Source organism: Leopardus geoffroyi, chromosome B1 (genome assembly GCF_018350155.1).
Source record: "Leopardus geoffroyi isolate Oge1 chromosome B1, O.geoffroyi_Oge1_pat1.0, whole genome shotgun sequence".
Classification (NCBI taxonomy): domain Eukaryota; kingdom Metazoa; phylum Chordata; class Mammalia; order Carnivora; family Felidae; genus Leopardus; species Leopardus geoffroyi.
The window spans coordinates 173117256-173140273 of record NC_059327.1 but is presented as its reverse complement, the minus strand read 5'-3'; the positions used below and the strand labels follow the sequence as shown (position 1 = coordinate 173140273).

The 23018-nt window shown below is 41.6% G+C and overlaps 1 protein-coding gene across 6 annotated transcripts in view; it reads left to right on the top strand.

Moving 5' to 3' along the window:
* Positions 1-23018, top strand: part of FAM114A1 (family with sequence similarity 114 member A1) — a 70442-nt gene that overhangs the window by 18060 nt on the left and 29364 nt on the right. For 3 of the 6 annotated variants that reach the window (XM_045475019.1, XM_045475020.1, XM_045475018.1), the window contains exons 3-6: positions 3734-3821; positions 17196-17309; positions 17435-17538; positions 20383-20517. In XM_045475019.1, coding sequence (XP_045330975.1) covers positions 3734-3821; positions 17196-17309; positions 17435-17538; positions 20383-20517 — 441 coding nt within the window. Of the gene's footprint in view, positions 1-3733; positions 3822-17195; positions 17310-17434; positions 17539-20382; positions 20518-23018 lie in introns of those variants that run through there. The other 3 variants (XM_045475023.1, XM_045475021.1, XM_045475024.1) reach the window with 2 other exon arrangements.

Genomic DNA, 23018 nt, shown 5'->3' with positions numbered 1-23018 from the left:
TAAGCAAATATCTTGACAGAACTTCAGGCATCCAGAGCAATTTACATCTTCGCTGAATGTCACACTGAGCCCCTTTTTAGAGCAGCTATGTCATGAGTAACAAAACTTAAAAAGGGTTTGGTCTCACAGATGCAAGCTGTGTGTAGTACCTAATTCTTGATTTACTTAAGACATAGGATAACCAGGTTGATCTTTGATCTTTACAACAGGTACCTATGTTACTATCTAATTGTTAAAGTCCTTTGAATTCAATGGAATTCTAATATTTGTACATTTTTTTATGTCTAATGATACATGTAAATTTGATAGCGTAAAATAAATTAATGTATTTTTTATTTAATGATAAGGACCTTTAAATGGAACACCAGATATGTAAATATCTTTTCTACTTAAAGAACTTTGAACGTGATGGAATCCTGCATTCTTTGTATTCTTAGGACCACACAACAGCTGTGGATGTTTAAATGATCTCCAGTTGAGGGGTGCCTGGGTGGCTCAGTCGGTTGAGCGTCTGACTTCAGCTCAGGTCATGGTCTCACGGTTCGTGGGTTCGAGCCCCGCGTCGGGCTCTGTGCTGACAGCTCAGAGCCTGGAGCCTGCTTTGGATTCTGTGTCTCCCCTCTCTCTGTGCCCCTCCCCTGCTCATGCTCTGTCTCTCTCTGTCTCTCAAAAGTGAATAAAGATTAAAAAAAATTTTTTTTAATGATCTCCAGTTGAGTTTTGGGTATCCCTCTTGATCAAGCCAAGTCTGATTTTGCTCTTGAAATGAAGTCATAATGTTCTGAGAGTTTATGAGCAGGAACAGGAAGCTAAGAGAGTTTCCATCTGGTGGCTTCTGTGTTCTCTGTGAATTAGGATGTGAAGCTGACTGTTTGCTTTAAGTTTATTTATTTATTTTGAGAGAGAGAAAGAGAGAGAGAGAGAGAGAGAGAGAGAACAAGTGTGGGAGAGGGGCAGAGAGAGAGAGAGGGAAAGAGAAATCCCAAGCAAGCTTCATACTGTTAGCGTGGAGCCTGACACGGAGCTCGACCTTGAGATCATGACTTGAACTGAAACCAAGAGTTGGACTTAACCAACTGAGCAACCAGGCACCCCAAAGCTGTTTGTTAAAGGAGGTGAGGGTTACATGAGGTGAAGGTGAGAAAAAAGTTTTAAAATAACCATATTTGTTTAATGAAAGATCTGAGTAGATCCATGCCCCCTACTTTATAGACTCATAAGCCATTTAAAGCAGAGACAATACTCAAGATGAGAATTCATGTTGAACATTTAGTTTATATGGTTTTTATATCAAATGTGCACATTTAGTCATTTGAGTATTTGCCATTGATAACAAATTTTCTTTGCAGCTGATCACGAGGTCACAGCTCAATGTCAAAGGAGCTTTATTAATAAAGCAATTGAAGCATTTATACTGCAAAATATTCTAGACTCATTTAACATTTATTTTCATTTGCTAGTCAATTACCAGCTGTCAGAGTATATTAAGTATTATAAATCTGAGTCAAAAGCTGTCACCCCTAAGTGTATTAACTCTCCCTAATCACATAGGTAGTGATTTGTCCTGTAAAAGAATGCTATTAATCACCAACTTACATCTGTCTTCATGATGGTATAAAATTGCCACTGGCTTCCATTGCAAAAGTGAAGTAAATCAATGTAGACACCAAAAATGAAAGCAGACAGTCATGAATCATGAGTATTTCCATTCATGTTAACAAGCTCCTCATTGTTTCCAGGCAGAAATAAATGTCAGCCAACTTTCAAAGCTTTTTTGCTTCTTAGTGTTAAAAATGTAGATGATGATGATCACTAGTTAACATTGATGGAGTTTTTATTATGTGCCAGGCATTATGCTCAAAGTTTTATATGAATTATTTCTTTTAACATTGACAATAATCCTGTGAGTTTATTGGCTCTTATATTTATGGTTCTTACACTACCATACCTTTCATTTCATAATGAATAAATGATAGCTTGAAAGACTTGAATAACTTGCCCAAAATGGGAGAGCCTGGAGTCAAACCCAAGCAGTTTAATTCCATAACCTCTCCTCTTGACCAGTATTCTACAGTGATGGATGGTGTTTGATATTTACTAGGTGAATTGGTTAAGAATGCATTTGGGTACAAATAACTAAAATCCAACATATAGTAGCTTACCAAATAGCAACTTATTTTTTCTGGATTAACAAAAAGAATGAAGACAGGCGGCTACTCATATTGGTTTAGTAGCTCAGCAACGCCAGGACCAGTGACTCTGTGATTCCCTGAACTTTCTCTCATGGCAGCAAAAATGGCTGCTTCAGTTTCAAGTACCACGTTTATATGCAGGGCAGGAAAAAAAGGATGACGGTAAGAGTTGGCACCAGCCATAACTGTGTAGTTTGTCATGAAAGCAAAAGCTTTCCCATTTATATCTCATTGGCTAAAACTGTTTGACATGCCCACCCTCATCTGCAAAGGTAGAAGGCAGCAGGGAGAAGGGGGAGGCGGAGGCTGATGGACCAGCCTTGGGTCCAAAGTTATAGGCTCTACAACCTCTGTAGGGATATTTCACTGAACTTTCTCTTTTTTTGGAGTAAAGAGCTGTGATTCTCTAACACCTCATGTATTACTCTGAATGTATTCTTGCCTCATATTCTAGAATGTATTCCTAAATAATAAGGGAAAGCTGCAGTTCCACTAATTGAGTCAGGGCTCATTGGTTACAAGCAACAAAAATTATTACACACTGAAGAAAATGGGTGAATTTCAGTCATTTATTCAACAAATAAATGTATTAAGTACTCATTGTATGCCATGTACTCTTCCAGGCCCTGGGGATATACCAGTGAACAAAACATTTAAAAAAGAAAAAGACGGACAGACTTACTGACTCTGCAGGAATCTCATGGAACCCAAAGATAGCAATGCGGTAGGGCCTTGAAGAGGGACAGGAACCAGGGGCTCAGAAGCTGTCAGGAATTCAACAGCTTCTCTCCGCATATCTCCTTCATCTGCTCACTCTGATTTCTCTTAATCTGTAGTCACCGTGATGGATAGAATATGGTCCCCTACACGGCCTGACTTTTCATCTTCTATTCAAGCAGCCAACTCAAGCTGAACCAGAGTCCCTCAATCTCAATCCAAATACTTAGGCAGAAGAAGTTGAATCCACAGAGCCCGGGGACAGTGAGAGATATAGTTACAGTGGTCACTGTGAGTGGAGTGGACACCTTGAACGGCATCTACCTCAAAAGGCTACCTGTTGCTGCTGCCCATCCCCCAGCTTATTGGTGCTCTTCTAGACACTTAGCCCATCATCCCTCAGAACTCCCTCCTGTCACCCCAGAGGTTAGTTACCTCTAACCTGGAAGAGGACATTTGCTTACCTATGTTAAAGTTGCCCAAGTTTTAAACTTTTTCACATCACTTTGCACCCTAATATAGTAAATGTTTTCCCCCTCACAAGCCTCATCCCTATCTTCCAGATAATGGGATATTTGGGTCTTTGTTAACATCAAACTTACTTCAAGCAGAGCCTTCAGAAGCCAACACCACTACTAATCAATTTTGTTCCAAAGTATGCGTTGAAATGTGGGTCGGTGTATTCTGTTATGGCCCTTATAAATGCGAAGCCAGGGAGATATGGTTATTTTTTTTAACTTTCTTTTTGTTTCAAACCAATGGGTGTTTTTTCACTCATGCGTGTACTGAATTGCTAACCTTGGGGCTAATTTGTTTTTCTACAGGCTGTGGATTCCCCATCACATGGAGGGGGATGGGCAGGCTGGGGCTCCTGGGGCAAATCTCTGCTCTCATCAGCATCTGCCACAGTAGGTAAGAATTATATGTTGCATTTGAATGGATAAAGTTCAGAAGCCTAATAATAGCATTTGACATTTTGATCATACCATGTACTGATAGAGTTTAACATTAGCCCATGAGATAATAAGAGCAAATCATTTTTAGTGCTTGCAGCTCTAAGTACTTCATGTATATTGATACATTTTTTCCTCAGAATAACCCTACAAAAGAGGTATTTTGGGGGAGCGTCTGGGTGGCTTAGTCAGTTGTGTGTCCAACTTCGGCTCAGGTCATGATCTCACGGTTCGTTTGTTCCACCCCAATGTCGGGCTCTGTGCTGTCAGCACAGAGCCTGGAGCCTGCTTCGGATTCTATGTCTCCCTCTCTCTCTGCCCCTTCCCCACTTGCACTCTGTCTCTCTCTCTCAAAAATAAATAACCACTTAAAAAATAAAATAAAATCTTTAAAAAAAAAACAAAGTCAAAAGTAGCTGGGCTGAGATTTGAACCTAGTAGTATAGATTTAACCACTATATTTTATTGCCCCTTAAAATGTAAGATTTGAGCTCTTATAATATATTCTTAAAGTTTTGTCCTTATCATCCCACCAGAATGTTTTAAAATATACAACTAACCTACTCTGTGAAAAGATTTGAGGTATTTCAATAAAATATGCAGGTATGAAGGATAGAGTAAATATCCCAAGGCTGATAGAGTTAACTGTAATTGAGCATTGACCTTGACTCTGAGCTTCTTGGCTGCCAGTAGATTATCAATTTTTCATTGAATGATAAACCAAAACTTAGTTTATCTAGATAAATTTATTTTCCTGGTGTTAAATTTTTGAAGACATTTCTTGTATCAGCTCTGTGTGTACAAAGAGGAAATATAATGGACAGTGTCTTCATCAGCATAGGTTTGGCAAGTATTCTTCGTGTGACCAATTCTTTTTTTTTAATTTTTTCTTCTAGATTTATTTATTTTTGAGAAACAGAGTGAGACAAAGGGTGAGCGGGGGAGGGGCAGAGAGAGAAGGAGACACAGAATCTGAAACAGGCTCCAGGCTCTGAGCAAGGGGTCAGCACAGAACCTGATGTGGGGCTCGAACCCACGAACTGTGAGATCATGACCTGAGCTGAAGTTGGACGCTCAACCAACTGAGCCACCCAGGTGCCCCTCGTGTGACCAGTTCTTATGTGCATCTTTCATGAAAACTGAAGGAATAACAGCAACACGTCTAAGATAATTTAGCAAAGGCATTTCATCTTGAAGGTGGAGCAAATGAGGAGCAGGACAGGGAAGCAGCAGGTAATGTGGCTTTCAGATCATCTAAGTCAAATGTTCTCAAGGTGTACTCCATGGCTGTAAGGATCTTGTAATGGGCCATAAATTGGTCCAATTCACTGGATAGGAGGGATAGGAAGGTCGAAGGTCTTTTGCCCCACTCTGATGGACCATGGTCACAGTTTAAGGGCCAGCTGTCCAATTTGATAGAATTTAGACTGTCTGGAAGAATTAGATAGACTTCATTCCTCTCTTTCCGTGTCTGGAATATCAGGGAACTCTGGCAAGAAGGAGATGGTGGTCAAATAAATGTTGGCCTTTGGGGAGGGCCCCGAGAGCTGATTTTTTTCTGTTGCTGATTTAAGGGGCCAGGTATGCTATGGATTCTACATACACAGATGGAAAAATCAACCGAGTTGAAGTAGAGGAACCTGTTTGGTTTTCCAAACAGGAAAGAGTCTCTTCAAGAGAGTGAAGACGGGTACCTGCAGCCATCTTGCTTCCTAGGGAAAACATTTGAGCTTTTAGTGGCTCTCAGATGGATCTTGCCACTGACAATATGTAGGAATGACATGCTTTCTGACCCCAAAACAAAAAATGTGGAGTCCAGAAGTTTTTGACATTTGTTAAATCGTGGAACAGTAAATAATATGGTTTCCAAATTACACAGCTCTCCTCATCGTTTATGTCATAAAACATTACAGTCTCCTGGATGCTTCCAATAGTGGTAATGGTGTCCACACCTGCCCTGGCTTATAATGAATTTGGTGCTTTGAAAAGTTCTATTATTGACCAAGGATTTGCTTTCTTGTTAAAAATTTAAGTATAAGTTCCTTCCACAGTAAACACTGAAATCAACTGCCCTGTGGGGAGCAGTTCAGGTGTTTTTTGTACACTTACAAGTGCACCTACCTGAATCTGCTCTGCCCCCAGTTCAGTCTGTCATTGTTTCTCACCAATCAGTGGCTACACCTGATCATTTGACTTTGTGCTTCACTGGATCCATATGAAGTTTTCTATCCACCAACCGCCAGCCTGTTAAACTTACTCCTCTGTTATCTTCTTAGGTGTCCTGTCGTAATCTGACCTTTGCACATATATAGCCTAGTGCAGCTGTGGTCCAGTGGACTATGTTCCAAGGCCTCTGGGACTTGTTGCCCAGTTCATAGGTAACCAGTAGATGATGCTGGCTTTACTGCTTAAAAAGCAGGATGTGATTCTTGTGGCAGGTCCCACCCCATACTGGTGGGCACTCATCTTTTAATTTGACCTGAAGTCAGTGTGTTAATCTATAACCTATGCTTGTATTTGGTGTTACTCTTGAAGTTTCCCTGTGTCTAAGGCACCACGAAGATGATAGATGTTGGATCTTGTTAATGTTACAATCACTTTAAATTTCTGGTGGTTCTCACCTGGCTTTGTACACTGATTTTAAAAAAGCCTAGAGGCGCCTGGGTGGCTCAGTAGGTTAAGCATCTGACTTCAGCTCAGGTCATGATCTCACGGTCTGTAAATTCAAGCCCCGCATCGGGCTCCATGCTGACAGCTCAGAGCCTGGAGCCTGCTTCGGATTCTGTGTCTCTGCTCTCTCTGCCCCTCCCCTGCACTTGCTCTGTCTCCGTGTTTCTCTCTCTCTCTCTCTCTCTCTCAGAAATAAACATTAAAATATTAAACAAAAATAAAAGAAAGCCTAGAGATATAACTGCTGTGGACCAGCAGGATCGCTGTGCCAGTCACTGTGGCCACTTTCTCTTTTATGGTTAGTGGAGATATGGTTCATCTGAGATTGGCATTTGCACATTGCCCCATAAAATAGCAGAATGAAGTTCAGTATAACCTCTTATATTTGTTTCTATTGCTGTATAGCAAATTACCACAAATTTAGAGGCTTAAAACAATGTATCTTAATTATCTCGGTTTCCGTGTGTCAGGAGTTCAGGTCGGGGATTCCTGGGTTCTCTGCTCAGTGACTTTACCAGGCTGAAATCAGCTGTGCCAGCTAGCTGCATTCTCATTTGATAGTCAGGGTCGTCTTGCAAGGTTGTTCAAGTTGTGGGCAAAATTCAATTCCTTGAGGTTGTAGAGCTGACACCCCCATTTTCTTGCTGGGGATTGACCGGGGTCACACTCAGCTCCTCCAGGCTGCCTTCAGGGCCTTCTTCAAAGCCAACAGGATAATCTCACCCACACTTCAAATCTCTCCCGTTAGGAAGGGCCTAGTCCCTTTTAAAGGCTCACCTGATAAAATTCAGGCCCACCCAGGATGATCTCCTTTGATACACTCAGATTCAACGGATTAAGGACCTTAATTATAACTGAAAAATCCCTTCACCTTTACCATACAACTGTCACCTAACCATGGGAGTGAAAGCCCAACGTTTTCACGATGACCCTGTCGTGCTCAGAGGGGAGAGGATTACCCAGGGTGTGTGCACCAGGGAGCAGAATCTCGCCCTTCCTACCCTACCCTATCACATTTCCCTTTTCTGTTTGAAATCCTCATCATTTACACCACCAAGTCCAGAAACTTCGTATTTTTTGTGCCTCTAGCTACATGCTGGAATTGGGAGAAGCATTTAAATCTTGGCATTCTTCTCATTTGCAACCAGCAATGGCCAAAAGGCACATGAGGAAGCTCAAGCAAATTTCGAAATGTTGATGCTTCTCCTTAGAATCCTATTAGATAAATTGGAACTATTTTTAGGAGAGTAGAGCCTAAACTGGTCCATCACCACTGGTCATCGCATCCCCAATAAATGCAATAGCAATAACACTGAATACCATCCCTAAGTTACTCCTAAGGCATGTTTTGGAGATTTCTGGCCAAGATATGCTGTGACTCTGTGTAGTAATAGTACCTAAAATAATAGCAATACATACTTTAAAACTGGGTAAGTATCTCCATGGATGTGATAGAGAACTAAAACTTGTAGCATAAGGGGGTGGGGGTGGGGGGCTGAAGTTACGGGTTCCAAGGCTGGAGACAGGCAATGGTGGTAGTTGGGAGATTGACTCCCAAAAGATAATATGGATCACAAGTGTCCCACAAATGGAGAAGTGCCGTAGCCTGGCTCACAGCCTGAAACACAGGGTTGGAGTAGAGTTTAAAAAGTCCTGGGTGCCATCCTGGATTGTCGTCTATATTAAGCTGCCACCTAGGGAATGAGAGAAGCAAGTCAGGGACACCTTCTGTTATGTACGGCATAATATCCACCCAAGACTTTGTAGCACTAGTAGTTTATTATCACAAGGAAAAGAGACATTGGAAAACAGAGCACTCCCAGCAGTAGATGAGCTCTTGAAAGTTTATAAATTGCCTGTGGAAAGTAAAGAAAGAAAATAATCACACATTCCATTGCAATTGACTCCCGCTCAGAAAGCTCATGTTACCCCCAGGGTAATTCTGGTTGCAGACACAGAAGTGCAAAACACGTAGTTGGTAACAAAACACAGAGCTGTCAATTGAGCACTAGAAATAGAAGCCAATACTTCGTACACTTGTTGAAAAACTGCAGTCACAGTAGTTGGAACTGTTCAGAGTTTGCAGGAGAGTACTTGGAGAATTGAAACATTGGAAGGTAGTTCTCTCTTAGAAAGGGCACTGGACCAGGAATCATAAAGATCTGAGACCTGGTCCTGACTGTTACTAACTTGTGATCTCAGAGGACAGTCACTAACTACAACACCATGCACCTTATTTGGATTAGATTCCTTATTTGGAAAAGTATGGGTGGGGGGACTTAAGAAATTCTAAGATTCCTTCCACCTTCCAGAATATGATGACTCGTTAGTCTATGACTATATATAGAAGGAGAAAGATATTCATAACCCCTATGCTAAATGGGAAAATGCAAAAAATGATTCACTTTTTGCTACTTCGTATTTTCGTATTTGGTCTTTTGCCTCACTACTTTGACCTCAAGGTTAAGGGAAAATGAGAAAAAATGGCCTCCCAATGCTTGATATAAAATCAAACAGTTCTCAGCCAACAATTATTTTTGGAGAGACTATAACTCTTACATTAGCTCCATCCACAGCTACACTGTCATCATGTTCTAAGAAGACTTGATCACATGCCACCCGTGTCTTTGGACAAGTTCATAAAATGAAATTAAAATTGTTATCATTTGAGATCCAGGCTGGAGCCGGAATGAAAAAGGAAAATATAAAAAATAAAGATTTTGATGACCATTTCAAAGCGATGCTGTGAGAACCAGATGTGATTTCCCGCCAGCATCTGAGAGGCCTGACTTTTTCCTACACGATAGACTGGTAATCAAAATGAAAGTCAACAATGCTGAAACATATACAGATAGAGCGAGGTACAAATTGTATAGTAGAATACAGCAACTTGTTTCTAGATATTACAAAAGTCCTAAATGGTTTTTTTTTTTAAATCTAGTTTTGACAGTTTTATAAGTCTAAACACCCTTTGCAGGATACCTGAGGAGAGAGAGGTGTATCTGATGTGTATATTTTTACCTTTTCAAAATTACCATTGTTCCCCTTTCCCATCCCCTTCCAAGTTATACAGTTTTCCCCTTTTGCACATTTTAATGAAACCCTTCCACCAGCACTGTCAGAAATAATGACAGCGTTTATTCCAGAGAATGGCAAACTTGTCAAAATGATACTACAGTGAGAACCCTTAACCGGGTAAATCACTATCGATATCACATGGATTCATTTCTGAAGGTGACATCACTGATCGTGTGAAAATTCTCCAGGATCATTAATACAGACAATTATAGGATGATAGGTCAGTGCATAGAGTTTGTTCACAATCTATGAATAAGACCGAGAGGTTAATGAATGTCTGTTTAACTGCCAGGCACGTGCTATCGGTTCAGAGACATTTTTTTGAACCTAAAAAGAAGTGAGTAGCTGACTACGGAGTGGACACCAAGCCTTAGAAGGAAGGCTTTCCCAGAAGGAAGGTGGAATGGATCCTCTTTTTGCTGCACTGATGTTTGCTTTAGTTGAGCACAGCCAACATCATCTGTGTTTTTCCGAACAACTACTACTCACGACTTTTTATACTATCTTGAATTCCTTGATAGAAGTTGGAGATGCAGCCAATATTTTTAAACTGTTGTATTTCTCAGGGCACCTGGGTGGCTCAGTCAGTTAAGCATCCGACTTTAGCTTAAGTCATGATCTCACCTTTGGTGAGTTGGAGCCCCGTGTCAGGCTCTGTGCTGACAGCACAGAGCCTGGACCTGCTTCAGATTCTGTGTCTCCTTCTCTCTGCCCTCTCTCATTTATATTCTTTCTCTGTGTCTCAAAAATAAATAAATGAACAAACAAACATTGAAAAAAAATTTTTAACTGCTGTATTTCTCAAAAACTCGCCCAGAGTTTAAACTGATACCACTTTCAGAAGAGCAATTAGCATTATCCGTAAAATTTTAAATGCACATACCTTCTAGCCCAGTAGTTCTACTGCTGATCCTTTGAAAAAATTCATTAATATATAAAAAGATGTTCAATACAGAATTCACTCAGCAAATGCTTACTGTTCCAGACACTATTCCAGGCACTGGAGATAAGGCAGTGAGCACATGACACAAAGACCCTTGCCCTAGCAGGGCTTACATACGACCGGAAGGAGACAGACAATAGACAATATACATAATAAATAGGAAATTATATAGAGGGCTAGAAAGTGTAAGTCTCTGAGAAACATAAAGTGGAGTAGGGAGCACAGGTTAAGGTTTTAAAATGGTGGTGAGGGATAGGTCTCAGGGAGGTGATAACGGAGCAAAGACCTGAAGGAGGTGAGGGAGTTGGCCGGGCATATATGAAAAACTTAAAACACCTCAAGTATCCATCCACAGAGCATGTCAGCTATTTGGATGTAGTGCAATGTAGATGTTCGGAAGAATAATCTATGCAACCATTAAGCTTTTTTTTAAGGCTTATTTATTTTTCTAGAGAGAGAGACAGAGCACAAGAGAGGGAGGAACAGAGAGAGAGGGAGACACAGAATCTGAAGCAGGCTCCAGGCTCGCAGCTGTCAGCACAGAGCCTGACACGGGGTTTGAATTCATGAACCGTGAGATCTTGACCTGAGCCAAAATCAAGAGTCAGACGCTTAACTGACCGAGCCACCTAGGCGCCCCTCTATGCAACCATTAAAAAGAATGAGGCAGGGGCACCTGGGTGGCTCAGTCGGTTAAGCATCCAAGTCTTAATTTTGGGTCAGGTCGTGATCTCACGGTTCGTGAGTTCGAGCCCAGCGTCGGGCTCTGCACTGACAGCACAGAGCCTGCTTGGGATTCTCTCTCTCCCTGTCTCTCTCTGTTATTCCCCTGCTCGTGTGCTGTCTCTCTCAAAATAAATAAATAAGCACTGAAAAAAAACAAAAAACAGGGGCGCCTGGGTGGCGCAGTCGGTTAAGCGTCCGACTTCAGCCAGGTCACGATCTCGCGGTCCGTGAGTTCGAGCCCCGCGTCAGGCTCTGGGCTGATGGCTCAGAGCCTGGAGTCTGTTTCCGATTCTGTGTCTCCCTCTCTCTCTGCCCCTCCCCTGTTCATGCTCTGTCTCTCTCTGTCCCAAAAATAAATAAACGTTGAAAAAAAAATTTAAAAAAAAAAAAAAAAAAAAAAAAAAAAAACAAAAAAGAATGAGGCAGATGAGTGTTGTAGGTCAGATGCCTGGGGGAGACACAGGCAGAAGTTAGGCTGTGGGAGTTTCACTGTGGCGTGCTCTCAGGATCAAGCCTTGCAGGAGAGTGAAGGATTGGGAAGCAGAACGGGGCCATCAGAGAAGCTGAACTGCAATGCAGGTTTTTCAGAGGCCTCAGTTTGTCCCCTAGGGAGCGGCGGAGGGGGTGGGGGGTAGGGTCAGGATGACTCTCCAGAGATGTCCCCCATAATGCACAGGGCACCACACTCGGCCCCTACCACCACCTGCATGTGCCGTATATTTTCAAGTAGAAGAAGCCCGGTCTGGAACACTTCTACATAGCTATATGCTTTTTAAAAATGTTTCATAAAAAAAAATCACAAGAAACAAATAAGGGTTGTTACCTTTAGAAGGAAATGGGGGACCAGGGGCGCAGAGAGGAAGGTAGGGTCACTTAAAGTCTTTTAAGAGCTCCAAGCACTTTTCCTTTTTGAAGTTCCTCTTGTATCACAGCAAATGTAATGAAACACAGCCATATGCCTCATTAAATATATAATTTACAGGGGCGCCTGGGTGGCTCAGTCAGGTTAGTATCTGACTCTTGATTTCAGCTCAGGTCGAGATCTCACGGTTTGTGGGATCGAGCTCCATGTCGGGCTCTGTGCTGACAGTGTGGAGCCTGCTTGGGATTCTCTCTCTCAACCTCTCCTTCTGCCCCTCCTCCTTTTGCGCTCAAGCACTCGCTCTCTCGCTCTCTCTCTCTCAAAAATAAAATAAACATTAAAAACTTCTAAAGTAAATAAATACATAATTTACATATGACTATGTAAGAGTTGAATTCATTTGAACTGTAGCTGACCCATTGACCTAATATCACATTTTGAATACATTTAAGTAAGTATTGATTAATTTCTATTTCCAATTTGCATATTTTCCTTTCTGTCTTTTAGAAGCAACATTTTTTTTCAGGTCTTAAACGTTTCCATAGGCTTTCATAAACTCATAGACTCTACTGTCTATTATGTTAGTAAGTCACCAGAAGTAGTCTAGGGAGAAAGAGGCTGGCCCACCTTCTGTTGTCTGTGATTCTAAACTCTTTGAATTTGGTCATATAAATGTTTTTGTTTTAAAAATCAACCAGATATATCAGGAAAGTGAAATTATGAGTTTTTTTAAAGTTTCTTTTATATATATATCCATTTCTTAACGAAAAATAAAGAAATGGAAAAGAAGGAAACATTGTATTAAAAATTAAAATAGGGGGAGTCCTCTGAATGAGTTAGCTGGTCCCCTGCGTGCATGGGCTTTACCATATGGGACCAGTAGAAAGTACTCATGGAGGGGCACCTGGGTGGTTCGGTTGGTTAAGTGTCTGACTTTGGCTCAGGCCATAATCTCAAGGTTCATGAGTTCAAGCCCCACATCGGGCTCTTTGCTGTCTGTGCAGAGTCCGCTTCGGATCCTATGTCTCCCTCTTTCTCTACCCCTCCTGGTTCACACTCTCTCTGTCTCTCAAAAATAAATAAACATTAAAAAAAGAAGAAGAAGAAAGAAAATACTTGTAGAGTTAGCCAGTCATCCAGGGTGCTGCAGAGAACTACTCTTGCTTCCCTAAGTTACCTCTTGGCAACAAATTAGTTTCTTCCTCCACAAAGAGGGGAGACCTCGCTTAAATGGGTTTTAATCTTGGTGGAACTCACAAAATAATGGCTTGGTGATATCATGTGCTTTTTGAGGGAAAAAAAAATTAAACTGAATATATAAGATAACACCACACAGCATCTAGGATCTGTGCCTGCACAGCATGGGGATGATTCTAAAAACATCACACCTGCCAACCCCTGACTGAAAGGGGCAGAATTAGAAGAAGATTTCACTCCAGAAGTGGCCTTTGCCTTGCTGTCTAGTCAAGGTAAGGGAAGTCCAGTAATTTTAGCATAAGCTAGTTTTTTAAAAATAAAAAATCAGATCAAGGATCTGATTTCCAACAAGTTATAGAAATGGGACTAAAATGACATTTAATCCACTGTAAATGGCATATAAAACTTTCTTAATATAGCATAGTGGTTAAGCGTGTAAATTCTAGAGTTAGGACTGGGTTCAAAACCTGCCTCTGCAGGTTTGGGACCACGGGCAAATTATTTCATGTCACCAATATCTCAGTTTTCTCCATTGTGAAACAGGCATAATAGTATCCCTTATCTCATAGTGAGAAGATTAAATGAGATAATTTACTTTAGTAGAAATAACTAGTCCAGTGCCTGGGACATAGTAAGTGTTCAAAAAATGTTGGCCGATACCAAGGGTATCATGTATTTCTCCTTGGTGATTTTATAGAACCCTGGGAGATAGATGTTACAATCCCCCTTTCAAAGAAGACAACAGTAGAGACTCAGAGATTAAGTAACTCATGTAGATCACACAACTAATAAATGATGGAACCAAAATTCCTCCATAAGACTCCAGACTCCTAAGTTTAAGATGTTTACCACTAGGGTATAGGTGAGAAATTAAACACCAGCCAATCATTTAACATTTGCTTTAAAATGATACCGTATCACAGCATACGTATAACATTAGTTTGTTTTTCATTTATTTATTTATTTTTTATTAGAGAGAGAGAGCAGGGGAGAGGGGCAGAAGGAGAGAGAGAAAATATTAAGCAGTCTCCACGCTCAGCTCCAGAGCCGGTCACGGGACTTGATCCTACAACCCTGGAACCGTTCCCTGAGCCAAAATCAAGGTGGGGTGCTCCACTGGCTGAGCCACCCAGGCGCCTCCTTGTATAACATTCTTATCTTCTTTGCAATATTCACCTATTTTTGCTGCAGTAAGTCCGGGGTAAAGGATATTCCATCTTTAGATCCATGGAATTTGAAGGAATTTCATTTCTTTGAGGATACTTAGGGTTCACAATGAAGTGTGAGGAATCCATGATTATACACTATAGCATTATTCGTATTTGTTGTTGTTGTTGTTTTTCTGCTATTGGTAGAGCCTAATCAGTATCTCTGAGAATGAATCACTCACAGTCAAAAGGCAAAAATGATTCCATATATTACTTTCTTGTTCTGGGCACTAGATGTCACACTAAGTAAAGTTTTAGAAGTTATTCTTCAAAGTAGGGTGTGGCATCATTAAACCTTATCTGTGAAGAACCATAGCTTTCTAATTTTAGTAGAATGCACTAATGATGTACTTTCACTAACAAAAGAATTCAGAAAGAATTGTTTATCACAAAATATAATTGGGGCAAACTTAAATATGTGCAATTCTTTGTATATCAATTATACGAAGGAAAGCTGTGGGCAGTATTGGGTGGGGGGGTATGGATGGGTGTGTGTGTATGTGTAAGTGTGTGCGTGCATAGGTGTGGGTGTGTGGGTGTTTAGGTATGTGGGTGTGTGAGTGTGGGTGTATAGGTGTGTGTGTGTGTAGGTGTGTGTACATGAGTGTGGGTGTATAGGTGTGTGTGTGTGTGTGTGTGTGTGTGGCTGTATAGGTGTGTGTGTGTGTGAATGAGTAGCTGGAGTAGCAACGTAGTGTCATGTGTATTAAACAGACACATCCCATTTATCTGAACACAAAAATGGTATTTCCTTCCAGAAACGAAGTAACTTTTCTAGAGGCAATTTATGCGGACATACCCCTAATCATGTATGTTCTGAGATGGTGAGAAGCTGTTCTTCCCTAGGAAAAGAATCAGAGATGGATGGTCCTCACATGAAAGGGGTCTAGAAGGCGAAATAGGAGATAATGACAGTGTGGTCCATTAAATCCTGCATGTTCTCAAGGAAGGATGTGGTATCATCTTTCTTATATGGCTTTCTCAAAGAAAATGTAGCAGACTCCTCCCTGTCTTCTCCAACTCAGTTATGCCTTTATGTTAGCCCTCAGAAATCTCAATGGGAATCCTATTTGAGATTTGTATGTATATTCTTTCCTTTTGGAAAATCTGTGTGTTTTTAAAATATGGCAAGTAATATGGACTCATACGTAAATAGGCTAGATGGTATCTTGTAACTTGAAGGTGTTACTGAGACTTCAATAAATTTCCATTGAAATGCTTGGAATTTACTAGAAGCTAAAGAGAATGAGTTCAAGCCTTAGTTTTAGCAGTTATAGGTCATGTTTGTTCCAAGTAACTTGATAATGAACTTGAACTGTATCTAATGAGCTGCGCATGAATATAGGCATATGTTTCTTGTGAAATTAATGTTTTAAACATTGTAAATAATGTTATTTAAGTTTCCCTGTTTTCTAGATCGTGTATAATGACAGGTGGTTTCCACTGGATGTAATTAGTCCTCTGGTAAATATTAGTGCCCTGATTATGTTAAGATCACTCTGATAAATAAAGTTACAACTGATAAAATACTACTATTTGGGTTTGGGAGTCATCTGTGTCTTTCTCTTATTCAGGAGATGGACAGTGGGTCCTTTTAATGGTGCTTTCTAAGACTAGGTGGTTCTCTTTGGCTCTCAAATCCTGCCATGACTTGGGATTTTTTTTTCCCCCACATATTAATATTGCTGCTGCCTTTGGTTTTAGCAACCTGATGTTGCCTGGGTCCCTGGTGAAATCGTTTTCCCTTTCTTCCTGTGATGCTAAGGGGGAGGTGAGTGCTGGGACAGTGGCATCCCAGGCTGTTTCTCCAAAAGAACTCAAAAAGCCATTTTAGGACAGTCAGTAGACCATTAATTTTTGTGTTCAGTGGGAACTTGAGAAAAGCTGTGGTTCATCATGGGGGCCTCTAAGGAGAAAAATTAATTGCTCCAGAATAAAATGTAGCCAAGACTATTTCTCTGTCAGGCCAGGGGTTGTTTGTGTGTGTGGCACACGGTGCTTGGATGAAGAGGTCAGCTCTGTGTTTACCAAATAGTTACTGAACACCCACTGTGCTGGGCTCTGGAGACTATAGGCATCTTGGCCCTGCTCAGATGGCGTAAAGCCAGCGACCTTCAGCCTGGCCGACGGCTGTAGGAGCTTGCATGCGGACCGTTACTGCTTAGGACAACTGGCAGTGCCATTGGGTGCTCTTCCTGGTTTGCTCACTGATTGGACTTTTGATTTTGACATGTCAGCTCCAGACCTTGCACTCTCCGCATTGAAAGAATGACTAACACTTTGAAAGAGCATGCTGGGCCTCACCCGATTTCAGTTCGGTGACTATTAATTGAGTGTCTGTGACCGGGCTAGGCCTGCAAGGAATTCAAAACTGAACGATGCATGCCTGTTTTGAGGAGTTTAGAAAAGAGTACAGAGGAAAAGACAGGGATCCTATTCACAGAGATCTTGGATTTGGAATCCCAGGTTGCTAAGCAGACCGTCTGAGAAACAAATGAGAGGGATTGCAAAGTCCATGCTGTTAACCACTACATGCTCTTACAACCGGGGTATACGCCTACAGCTTACAACAGCTCTGGAACATGAGCTATCGAATTGCAGACCGTGGGTTTCTATTGTATTGGGAACGGTATTTTTATTTCCTGGCAGGTCATGGATTGACAGCAGTCAAGGAAAAAGCAGGAGCCACACTACGGATTCATGGTGTAAACTCCAGCTCTTCTGAAGGGGCCCAACCTGATACCGAAAGTGGAGTCCCTCAAAGTGAGCGATCTGTTTATCTGGGGGCTTCTTGGACTTCAGCTGTATCGCACTATGTGCGCAAATAGAAGATTTCTAAGTTCGGATCAGTAGACTGAACTCTAAGAGGATGTTTCTCTCCTTACTAGCAGATGTGGCTACAGATCAGAGTCCCACAGAAAGCCCACCCACTTCTCCCTCATCCGGGTCTCGGGGCATGCTGTCCGCCATCACCAATGTGGTTCAAAACACAGTAAGTCGTTAGCTGCTTCCTCTGTTTTCCCCGGTCTCTCCCAGCGCCTTCTTTTGATATCTGTGTTTACCCGTGACCTAGATACATCAGAGACAAGATGGTCTTGCTCATAACTTCGGACTATGGTTTTGTTATGCTTTCTCCTACAGAGTAGGCGTAACCTTGGCACCAAAATAATAAGAGCAAATGAAATACATTTTATGTTTAAAAGAAAGGACTGCTCAGAAGGAACGTTTTCAGTCTGCTGTAACAGTGTCCTTTCCAACAGCTGCAAGGACAGCCTCCGGCTGGGGAGGAGAGAGGGCTCTTTCTTAGAGCGGAGACAGCTGGTTTTCTTCGATGGTCTATGTTTCTTTTTTTAAAAAATTCTTTTTAACGTTTATTTATTTTTGAGAGAGAGAGAGAGACAGAGCATGAACGGGGAGGGTCAGAGAGAGGGAGACACAGAATCCAAAACAGGCTCCAGGCTCTGAGCTGTCAGCACAGAGCCCGACGCAGGGCTCGAACTCACGGACCACGAGATCATGACCTGAGCCGAAGTCGGCCGCCCAACCGACTGAGCCACCCAGGCGCCCCAGGTCTATGTTTCTTAATCTTCAGTTTGAAGATTATAAAGCCATTCAGATACAAAAAAAAAAAAAAAAAATGCTGGTAAGGAATTGGAAACAACATCCCGAGATGTTTCTGAAGTGTTTCCAGATAACTAAGACCAACATTCTTCCCCCATCTTAACCTCCCATTCCTACTCTCCCCATTCCTTAAATAACCCTAACTTTATCCCCTGCCCCAGATCCCTGTCTGCCTCTTCAAGAAGCTTATTATTGGCAGCAAAACACTGATGAATAATGAAAAAGCAGGGAGGCACCCCAGATGAGATGATACAGCTAGCCGGTCTTCAGTGTCAGGAAGAAAAGGTTTTTTTCTGCTGTGTAAAAACCAACCAACTACTTTTTCTAGAAGTATAGTTGATGTCCAATTTATTCATTCATTCATTTAAAAAACAAAGGTGGGGGCACCTGGGTGGCTCAGTCGGTTAAGCGTCTGACTTTGGCTCAGGTCATGATCTCACCGTTGGTGAGTTCGATCCCTGTGTCAGGCTCTGTGCTGACAGCTCAGAGTCTGGAGCCTGCTTGGGATTCTCTCTCTCTCTCTCTCTCTCTCTCTCTCTCTCTCTGCCCCTCCTTTGCTCACGCTTTGTCTCTCTCAAAAATACACATTAAAAAAAACTTAAAAGAAAAAAAGGTAATCAGCCCTCACTATGTGCCAGGAACTATGCTAGATGCTGGGCATATGTGGACAAACAAGAGGGCACAACATCCTGGAAGACAGAGCCAACTCAAAGGCGAGTACAGTGCAATGTGCGAAGAAGAGGAAGCTGTAGACACACATGCGAAATCGTCTTACCGGACTTTGGGGTCAGAGCATGCCAGAATTAGAAAATGCGTGCTCTCCTCCTTGCAACTCAGGGCCCTCTAGACTAAGTAGGCTGAATGAGAAGCAGCAAATGTGTTTTAGGAGTCAAACAGCAACACATGTCCAGTATGCCTACATGTGGAGGGGGTCGGGTTGGGGGTGGGGCGGAGCTCTTTCATATCCCTGGTTGTAAGAAATGAGTTCATCGTCTCCCTGAGTGACAGCGCAGGGCACTCTGAGTTTGTCTTCGGCACCCTCAATTCCTTTCTGTGTTCTCTTCTACCTTCTGATACTTTCTTTTCCCAAGTTCCAGACACTCCCACCAGCTTTGCCCTTAATCAAAGTCTCCATGTCCTTCTTTCTCCCATTTTATTCTCTACTCAAGTAATCCCTCGTAGAATATTAAAAGACATAAATCAAATCATGCAAAAGTATGAATTGTGATATCCCATCGTCCTTCCACAATATACCTGTGTTAAAATCTGTTTTCTGATGTGAATATTGAATGGCCCCCAAATCTGAAAACAGCGTCTAAATGTCCAAGATGGAAATGCCTACTAAAGTATATTAATTCAGCGAAGTCTAATATTGCTAATGAAGCAAAAATTATGAAGATTGGAAAATGTACACAGGCAATAATATCTTAATAAAATATAATGTGTATAGTTCATGTAAGGCAGAAAAAACACAGATGTGTGCATAGTATAATTGCAGTTGTGTAGTTGGAGTATATGAACAGAAGCTGTAAAGAAATGTAAGCAGTTCTATTTATATGAACAGTTTATGTGAGTAAATCTTGGTTGTTTTAATCTTTCTTTTTTAAGGAAAACAATGGCTGACAAGAGGATTTGCAGGATCATTGTATGATGGAACAGTTTCTAAAGGCAGCCGTATATGGAAATCAACCTGTCTTATTTCATGAATATACTAATTATAGGCAGTTATTGCTAGTTTCTGAAAGTATGCAAGGGCCATCTGAAACAGCCTGAGGGTCCCATACTCCAAGGTCCTAGATTAAAGAATTTGCTAAATTGGCAAGAGTATTTGACATTTTAATAGACTGCTCCAAACAACTCTGTTACTCAGGTTAACATTCTTTCAAACAAAAACAGTAATGGGATCACCTATTAATTTCATGTCTTAGATACGTATTCTATTCATACACATAGAGCCAGTAAAAATTAATCCCAAATATGCTTTGGTTTTTCCTAAGCATCCTTTTTAAATAATATTGTATGCCCTACAAATTATATGCCATATGTCCTTCCAAGGAAAAGAAAACAGCATTAAGTGGATGTTAAATCCCTGATGAGAAAAAATTGTGACTTCATATTGATTTTAATATTTGCACATAGTGCCTTCTGCGAGTTTCTGACTGCTGTGAAATTGCAAAAGGCAAAAGCTAATCTCATGTGATTATCTCATCTGCAGGGTAAAAGCGTCTTAACGGGCGGTCTGGACGCTCTGGAATTCATTGGTAAGAAAACCATGAATGTCCTTGCGGAGAGTGACCCAGGCTTTAAGCGAACCAAGACACTCATGGAGAGAACCGTTTCCTTATCTCAGGTGGGATTATATACTTTTGCCATCCTTTCTTTCAGTCAGTAAAGTAAATACCTTTTTATTTATCTTTTTTAATAGGTATTTTAAAGCATGTGATTTAAATTCAAATGACCTAAGACAGTAGAGAATGAAAATTGAGTTTCTAATGCACCTGTTCCCCAGCCACTGGGTTCCTCATGGGAGGCAAACGCTGTTAACACCTTCTTATGGATTCTGTCAGAATTATCATATAGCTATAGATATGGCTATAGACATAGATAGAGATACAGATACATATATACTTTTGCAGACAAATGGTAGCATGCTAACCACACCCATTTGTACCTTGCTTTAATCACTTAATAATTTCTTGAAGATTATTACATTTTTGCCATTTGTCTTAGTCCACACAGGCTGCTACAAGAAAATATAAGACTAGGTTTCTTATAAGCTACAAACATTGATTTCTCATAGTTCTGGAGGCTGGGAAGCCCAAGATCAAGGTGCTGGCAGATTTCAGTGTCTGGTGATGGCCCATTCCTGGTTCATAGATAGCCATCTTCTCGTCTTCTCGCTGTGTCTTCACATGGTGGAAGGGGCAAGAAGCCCTGTGGGGGCTCTTTTATAAGGACACTAATCCTATTCATGAGGGCTCCACCCTCATGACCTAATCCCCTCCCAAAGGCCCTACTTCCAAATACCATCACATTGGCGACCAGGTCTCAACCTATGAATTTGGGGAGCGGGGCACCGGGGTGGCTCAGCTGGTCGTGTCCAACTTCAGCTCAGGTCATGATCTTACAGTCCTGTGAGTTTGAGCCCCATGTCAGTCTCTGCACTGACAGCTTGGAGCCTGGAGCCTTCTTCAGATTCTGTGTCTCCCTCTCTCTCTCTGCCCCTCCCCCACTGTGAGCTTTTGCACACACGCACGCTTTCTCTCTCTCTCAAAAATAAATAAAGAAACTTAAAAAATGAATTTGGGGGGGACACAAGCATTCGGTTGAAAGCATCATTGTATGTATTCCAGCTCTACTACTTTCTAGCCACATGACCTTGAGCGGGTTACTTAATTCTTCTGTGCCCTGGTTTACTCACCTGTGCACTGGGTGCAACATCAATACCTACTGATAGCTTTGACGTAAAGATTCAATGAGTTGGAAGAGTACTGGACTCTTAGCAAACATCAGGAACGGTAGTTATTGTTGTTGTATTACTATGTGTCAATATAATAGGTGGAAATGGCATCTCATTGGAATTTTAATTTTTTTTTTTTTTCAACGTTTATTTATTTTTGGGACAGAGAGAGACAGAGCATGAACGGGGGAGGGGCAGAGAGAGAGGGAGACACAGAATTGGAAACAGGCTCCAGGCTCTGAGCCATCAGCCCAGAGCCCGACGCGGGGCTCGAACTCACGGAGCGCGAGATCGTGACCTGGCTGAAGTCGGACGCTTAACCGACTGCGCCACCCAGGCGCCCCTGGAATTTTAATTTATAGTCCTCTTACTATGTGCAAGGATGGGCCTCTCTTCTCACACTTCAAGTTTTAAAGTTTTCCAACCCTCCTTGGGAAATACGATATGAAGAATTGAATCTGTGGGGCACCTGGCTTGTACAGTCGGTAGAGCATGTGACTCTTGATCTTGAGGTCATGGGTTTAAGACCCATGTTGAACGTAGAGCTTACTTAAAAAAAAAAAAAAAAAGAATTTAATCTGTGTTTTGCTTACCTATAGTAGTTAAAGAAGTTAAAAGTAGTATTTATTTTCTTTTCCAAGTATAAAACCCTAATAGTGAACTTGCTTTTTCAGATGGCACATGCCCAATTCATGCTCCACAGTGCGGACATGCTCCTGGTCCCTTCCTCCATAACAGGCAGATATGCCAGGTCTGTCTCTGCCTTCCTGAAATCAGGAGCAGCTGATACAGCCCCAGATTTCATAAATTTCATAGGCAGGACAAACATACCTTCTCCTGGCTCAACACTAGGAAGCCACTAAGGAGCCATCACTGACATCATGTTAGTGGCATTTCCTGAAAAGCTTTTGTTTTAAGCTATTTCCTCTGGTCTCTTCCAGAGTAACCTTCATATAACCACTCTGATATTATAGCTCAGGTCAGGACGTGGCAGGATCATCTAAACCACCAGCCTACCGATCCTGCAAAAGAAAATACATTTGTATTAATCAGATAATTAATACCAGATATTGCAAAATGAAAATGAAACTAAAACACCAACTCCCAAGGATCGATGTGGCTAAGAGCAAAAAAATCTAACTTTCGCTCCTGCAGCATGAATGTTCCTGTTCAGGGACTCTCTAAATAGCTCTTTTCTGAGTCCATTATCTTGTGGATCTGCCGTCCTAAAATCTTTACTTCCAGCCTCATAGAAGGGGAAGGAATATGGGAGGGCCTGGTAGGTAGGACACTTTAAGACTTCTCCCTGGAAGTGATATACGTCACTTTACCCTCATTCCTTTGGCCAAAACTTCCACAGAGTCTACCTAATTCAACTCAAGGGGCTGAGA